Below are 5,931 nucleotides of genomic sequence, written 5' to 3'. Positions count from 1 at the left end.
TCAACACATTGCCAGCAGTGAAGGTTTTGCAAAGGGAATTCCAACCGCTCCCGGACGACACTTTCTGGCTTCATTACCAAAAACGGGGACAACATGGTGTGAAGCATTGATGGTGTGCTTCACACCATCTTCCAATTTTGCAAAGAAGACACGAATCTCGGGGCTTCTGTGGAAGACCGAAATCCGCATTCTTTGGTACCCACAATGGAGTATTATCTATTCGATTCTGCTGCTGAGCATCAACAGAACGATGTTTCCATCTTTTCCAAGTTTCCATCGCCGCGTGTGCTGCTCACTCATTTGCCATTCAGTTTGATGCCGCCTCCTGTCAGGTCTTCTGCTTGTAAGATTGTCTACATTGCTTGCAACCCCAGGGATGTCTCCGTTTCCCGTTGGAAATTCTTCAATAAACTCCATGAAGACGAGTTCTCTTATTCAAATGGAGATTTGAGCAAGGAAGCTATGTTCGCTGGATTTTGCTCTGGATTTTTCCATGGCGGCCCCTTTGCGGAAAGCGTCCTGAGTTATTGGCGTGAAAGCAGACGGGATCCAAATAAGATGATGTTTGTTACTTACGAGGACCTGCAAGCCGATTGCGTGGGTTGCGTTAAAAAGCTTGGCCTTTTCTTGGGCTGCTCTCCTCAACTTGTGGAGGAGAACGCTGCAATAATTGCGGAGAAGTGCAGTTTCCAGAGCCTGTCAACAGCGGAGGTGAACAAAACCAGCAGAGGGTTGGAAAATAAAATTCGAATGCCCAACCACAGTTTCTTCACAGTTTCTTCAGAGAGGGAAAAGTGGGCGAGTGGAAGAAGCATTTCACGCCACAGATGGAGGAGCGTATTTATTTAGGGAACGCGCAGAAATTGAACAACGAGGCTCTCCATTTCATATACAGTTTATAGAAAGCCATCACATTACGATCCATTTCCATTATGAGATAAGCGCTAAGTGGTGTAGAATGTTATTATATTACTGTCAACTATTTTTGTTTATAAGATAGGCGTTGTCGAGTCTGCTACACTGGGTTGGTGAAGGGGTTTTCTAATTGTCTAGGTTTGGTGCCTTTGAAGGTGTTTATAATTTTGTGGGTTAAGTTTGCATATTTACGAAAATATTATGTTGTATTTGTTCTAATTGTGTGGGCTTTAAGTTTTGATATTTATGAAAATATGTTTGGTGACAGTGAAGGTGTTTATAATTGTGGGTCTTAAGTTTTAATATTTATAAAAATATTATAAATACTTAATATTTATGAAATTATGTTTGGTGGCAATGAAGGTGTTTATAATTGTGGGTCTTAAGTTTTAATATTTATAAAAATATTATGTAATATTTGTTCTAATTGTGTGGATTTTAACTTTTTATATTTATGAAAATAGTATAGTTTATTTGATAGAATAGTGAAAATCAATTTTTTTAATTATTTATTTTTAAGACATTTTCATTATTGTGAAAAAATAGAGATTATTGTATTGACATTCCATGCTACTATGTAGTGCTGAAATTGTTTGTTGTTAATAGGATTAATATGATAGAAGACTTTGTCTTAATCTCTCTCTTGAATATTTAGATAAATAATAATTAAAATGGATAATAATTAAATTTTTAAAATTAAAATAAATTTAGATAAATGATAATTAATATTTATTTTATATGTTCAAAATTACACTTAAAAGAGTAGTAACTAAAATAATCTAGTTTGTTGAAGGTAAAAGATAGCATCTCACTTTTGATCTATACCATCCACCTCCTATTACTTTTGTATCAAAACCTACATCAATCAAATATAATATAGCGAGGTTTCTTATGGATATGCTTATGTTAGTGACCTTAATGTTTTACTAGTGTTGAATGGAGAGTGTGGTCTTTGTAGAACTAGAGAAAGTGCAATAGACTAAAGTACTTTCATCAAAATAAATCTGGTATACTACTATAGATTATGCCCTCTTTATAGACAATTATGTAAATCAATACTATGAAATAATATAAAGTCAATTTATTTTAGGTGTCTCTAATTAACATAGGTGAACTCACTTTGATGAATTTCAAGCATTGTATTCTTAAGATAAAGAAACAAGGACATCAATTTATTATTATTTTAAAGACTCTTATTATTATTTTAAAGATTCAATGACTTTTCATTGTTGAAACGTGTAACTAGGTTCCGTCTTCATAATTTCATGTATAATTGATGTAAAGAAGAATATATTTTTTTTTTGTATTGCTTGAATCACAGGTTTCATGATCAAGGAATTTAGTTTTAGTTAAGGTTCCCATTGTGAGCCTATAGGTTTTGTCATCAAGTCATAAAAGTCTATTGAGTCAATGTCATATATGGAATACCCTTCTTGGGCATGTTACATTTGTATATGAGTCAATGAAATAGAAAAAAGGCCCTCTGATACCAAGCTCAAATTCCACCAAGAAGTCGGCCTCAAGATGGAATATTAAACCTACACCAAATGGCATGTTGCCCTATGTACAAGGAGAAGCCGACTTATTTCATGGGAAACCACTATAAATACGCAACTCGGCCTCAATTTGGAACTCAGTTTTTTGGTCAAGGATAAGTCTACAATAAGAAGTGCGAGGGTCACTTGGGATGGAACCTCATAACCAACAAAGAGAATGAAAGGAAGAGCAAAGTCTTTGGTATTATTTTTGGGTCTGTTTTGGGTTGAGTACACTCCACACATACAAAGTATAGGTGTTGTCTATTGTAGTAGGATTTGAGATATTGAAGTCACTATCAAAGGTGAATCCAACAAGAAAGACAAGTGAAGAATCAAGCCGATTTAAGGAGGAAAAGTTTTCATCTCAAAGCGAACAAGTTTGAGAGATAATATCTCTCTCAAACACTGCAATTAGGGTTTTTGAATCATGGATGAAAGTTGTAGGTTTGTTCCTAGGAACAAAAACTCTGAAAGGCAATGGAGAATGAGGAAGAATTGAGAAGTTTGACTATCGTTGACTCAAATAAAAAGGGAACTCATCAAGGAAGCTTTGTGACTTGGCCTTGGAGAGGAAAATCGATCAGGGGTCTTGGTCATCGTATTCATCAATTGAAGTCTCCATAAGAAGAATAATTTGTTTGGGATTTCCTCTCAAGTGGGAAAGGTTTTGGCCCTCACTGATTGCCTATATTTTGTGTCTCTTATCTCTTTGTTGTTTATGCATTGATAGTTGTTTAATGAAGAATAAAAGTATAATAATATAACTAAAGAGAAGATCATAATCTAATGAAGTAAAAATATTCACAAGCAGTTATCACAGAAGAGAATTCACCTAGTCTTAATGCCCTAGATTTTTCAACATGGTATCAGAGCTAAGGTGACAAATTCAAAGAAGGACATGTTACCAAGGGACACTCAAGGATAAAATCTCGAAAAGGACATCAAAGCAAATCTAAGAAGATCATCTTGGATTCAAGATCTATAAAGAAGCATCAAAACCCTAGATTGAAGAAGAAAGTCTACACCAATAAGAAGTCTTGGAATCCTCAAGTCATCTCAAGACACCTTAAGGACCCTACTCAAGTTGAAGGAATTATACATCAATTTTCTTACTAGTGGAGCAAGATCAACGACATTGTCATCATCTTCAGAAATTCTAAGGCAACTTCCTCTCATTGAAGCAAAGACCATACCATTATAGAAGATCATCCAAGAAAGAATCTAAAAGTCATTTTGATCATTATAAACAAGAAGGAAAATTTTAGGGGTAAATATTCGCAAGTGGGCTATTTTTCTCTGTTTTTTCCAAAAAGAAGATTCACTAATTTCATTTTCTTCGAAAATGGTTCACCCAAATTTTATAGTATAAAATTGTTTTACCTCAACAATTGCCATAATTTTATAGAGACTATACAATCATTATAAATGTCAATATTTTTACAAAAATATTATCAAAAATTTTGTAGTTTCCATATTAGGGGCTAGTAAGATTCGCTAACGTTTCTAAACTTTTTGATAGATTTCCAACCTTAAAATTTTCCATGATAAAAAAGGACATATCCATGAAAGGATCTAAAGTTATCTCCTTCTTTATGAAGTCAAGGATCACCCTTGAAGAGATATATCCTCATCAAGGAGAAGTTCTCTATCATCTATATTATCATCAAATTAAAGGGGACAATGAGTGGAATAAGCATCTTCACAAGTAAGTATATTTATGTTTGAATATGTTAAAATGTCTTTTTGCAAGGAAAGAAACAAATTGGTTGGGGCTTCAAACTATCTTGCATGGAAGAAGAGGACACATCTGAATCTCATCGAAAATGAGGTTATGGATCATGTGAGAGGATCTATCTCCAAACCAGCAAAAGAAGATTCTCAAGAACTTACAAAGCTTTTGAAAGGGGAAGTGAGGGCTCAAAGGATTATCATAGAATCCATAAAGGATCCCCTCATTCCATATGTATCTAAAATCGACACCTCAAAAGAAATATAAGACAAATTTGTAGAGTTGTTTTCTGTAAGAACTGTAGGAGAAGTTATCGCTCTAAGGCAAGAAATCTACAAACTAAGGATATCGAAAGAAGAAGTAATAACCTCATAATCTATGAGGATATATGAAATAAGGGATCAACTTCAAGATCTCGGAGAAGTGATGCCTAACAAGGAGATGACCATTGTAGTAATAAATTCACTACCAGAGGAATGGAGTAAATTTACTTCAAGTATTTATGGGAAGAAAGAAGCTACTCCATTCCAGGATCTATGGTCTCTTTGCAAGATTGAAGAGACCAAGATGAAGGCTAAAACTAATGTGGGGACAAGTAAGCAAAATCAAGAATATGCTACTATGACAAAGAGAAGAGGAAATTATGGAAAATTTGGACCTCAGAAAAGGAAGAAGAACCTAGCTAAGGTTCAATGTTATGGATGTCCAGAATATGGGAATTACAAAAGAGATTGTCCCAAGCTCAAGAAGGATAATAAAAGATGTAGAGAAGAAGCCCATATCATCGAAGAAGTGGAGGAAGTTGAAAAGAAGAATTCCAAGAAAGTAGAAGTAAAATATCTCTACTACACTTGGGATAAGCTTCCTCATGTAGTTCTTTTCAAGTTCCTATTTTCAAGTTTTCTGTTGGAAGATATGGCTATCATGATTCACTAAGGAAAATAATAGGATGCATCATGGCATCATAGAAGCATTAGAATCAAGAGATCGTGGCATCATCATAGAGAAGCATGAAAGATAGCTAAAGTCTATGGAAGTCACCCATGGAAGGATATAGCTCTTGGAAACCTCATTAATAACATAAGTTGTAGTTATGGGAAAAGGAAGAAAAAATCATCTAGTACAAATCTCATCATACATCAGTCAAAACGAAACATTTGTTGGATGAGGATACTCAAAATCATCTATTGAAATCTTCGTCGGAAGGTTCACCAATCAAAAGGAAGCAAGGGTTTCATCAAAGAATTCCAACTTATGGAATTCATGGGATAATGGTATGATGACAAAAAAGGTAAAGTAGATCAAGGGATTGTAGTTCCTTCAATCAAGGAAGTTGTTGAAGGAATTCTAGATGAGCTAAAGGAAAATGAGGTATGTATGCATGTATTTGATATTATAGAGTCATCTCATATGGTTGCAGGTAGCATGGATAAATGATCTATCTTGAGAGCGTGATCAAAAGAAAGGATCTCCTCTTTTGAAAGGATGTAGGAAGGCATGAATCACACATTGTCTAGATGAAATCAACATAATATGTCCTCATATAAGATATGAGGTGGTTGAAATTAACTGGAGGAACTCTAATTGAAAGTTCATAGAAAGGAAATGTGTGAAGAAATAAAGGAAGAGATCATGAAATATGCAACTATGGAAAAGGAAATCAACATCCAAGGACTCGGAGATTTGATTGGGATATCTCCATGAAAGATATGAAGACTTTGGTGAAGTCTAGAAAAGAAAGAGACCATT

The 5,931-nt window shown here is 34.6% G+C and overlaps 1 protein-coding gene across 1 annotated transcript; it reads left to right on the top strand.

The window, feature by feature from the left end:
• The first annotated feature begins 204 nt into the window (after positions 1–204).
• LOC149207972 (cytosolic sulfotransferase 12-like) lies at positions 205–849 on the top strand. Its single transcript, XM_089398201.1, has one exon. The coding sequence runs from the start codon at positions 205–207 to the stop codon at positions 847–849; it is 645 nt and encodes a 214-aa protein (XP_089254327.1).
• The last annotated feature ends 5,082 nt before the right edge of the window (positions 850–5,931 follow it).

This window comes from Pinus tabuliformis, chromosome 1_2 (genome assembly GCF_031772625.1).
Source record: "Pinus tabuliformis cultivar Carrire ecotype Pingquan chromosome 1_2, CPIR1, whole genome shotgun sequence".
Taxonomy (NCBI): Eukaryota; Viridiplantae; Streptophyta; class Pinopsida; order Pinales; family Pinaceae; genus Pinus; species Pinus tabuliformis.
This window is presented reverse-complemented; position numbering and strand designations above follow the sequence as displayed.

Excerpts from the sequence above, each read along its gene's own strand:
- LOC149207972 (XM_089398201.1), top strand. The coding sequence starts at position 205 with ATGGAGTATTATCTATTCGATTCTGCTGCTGAGCATCAACAGAACGAT.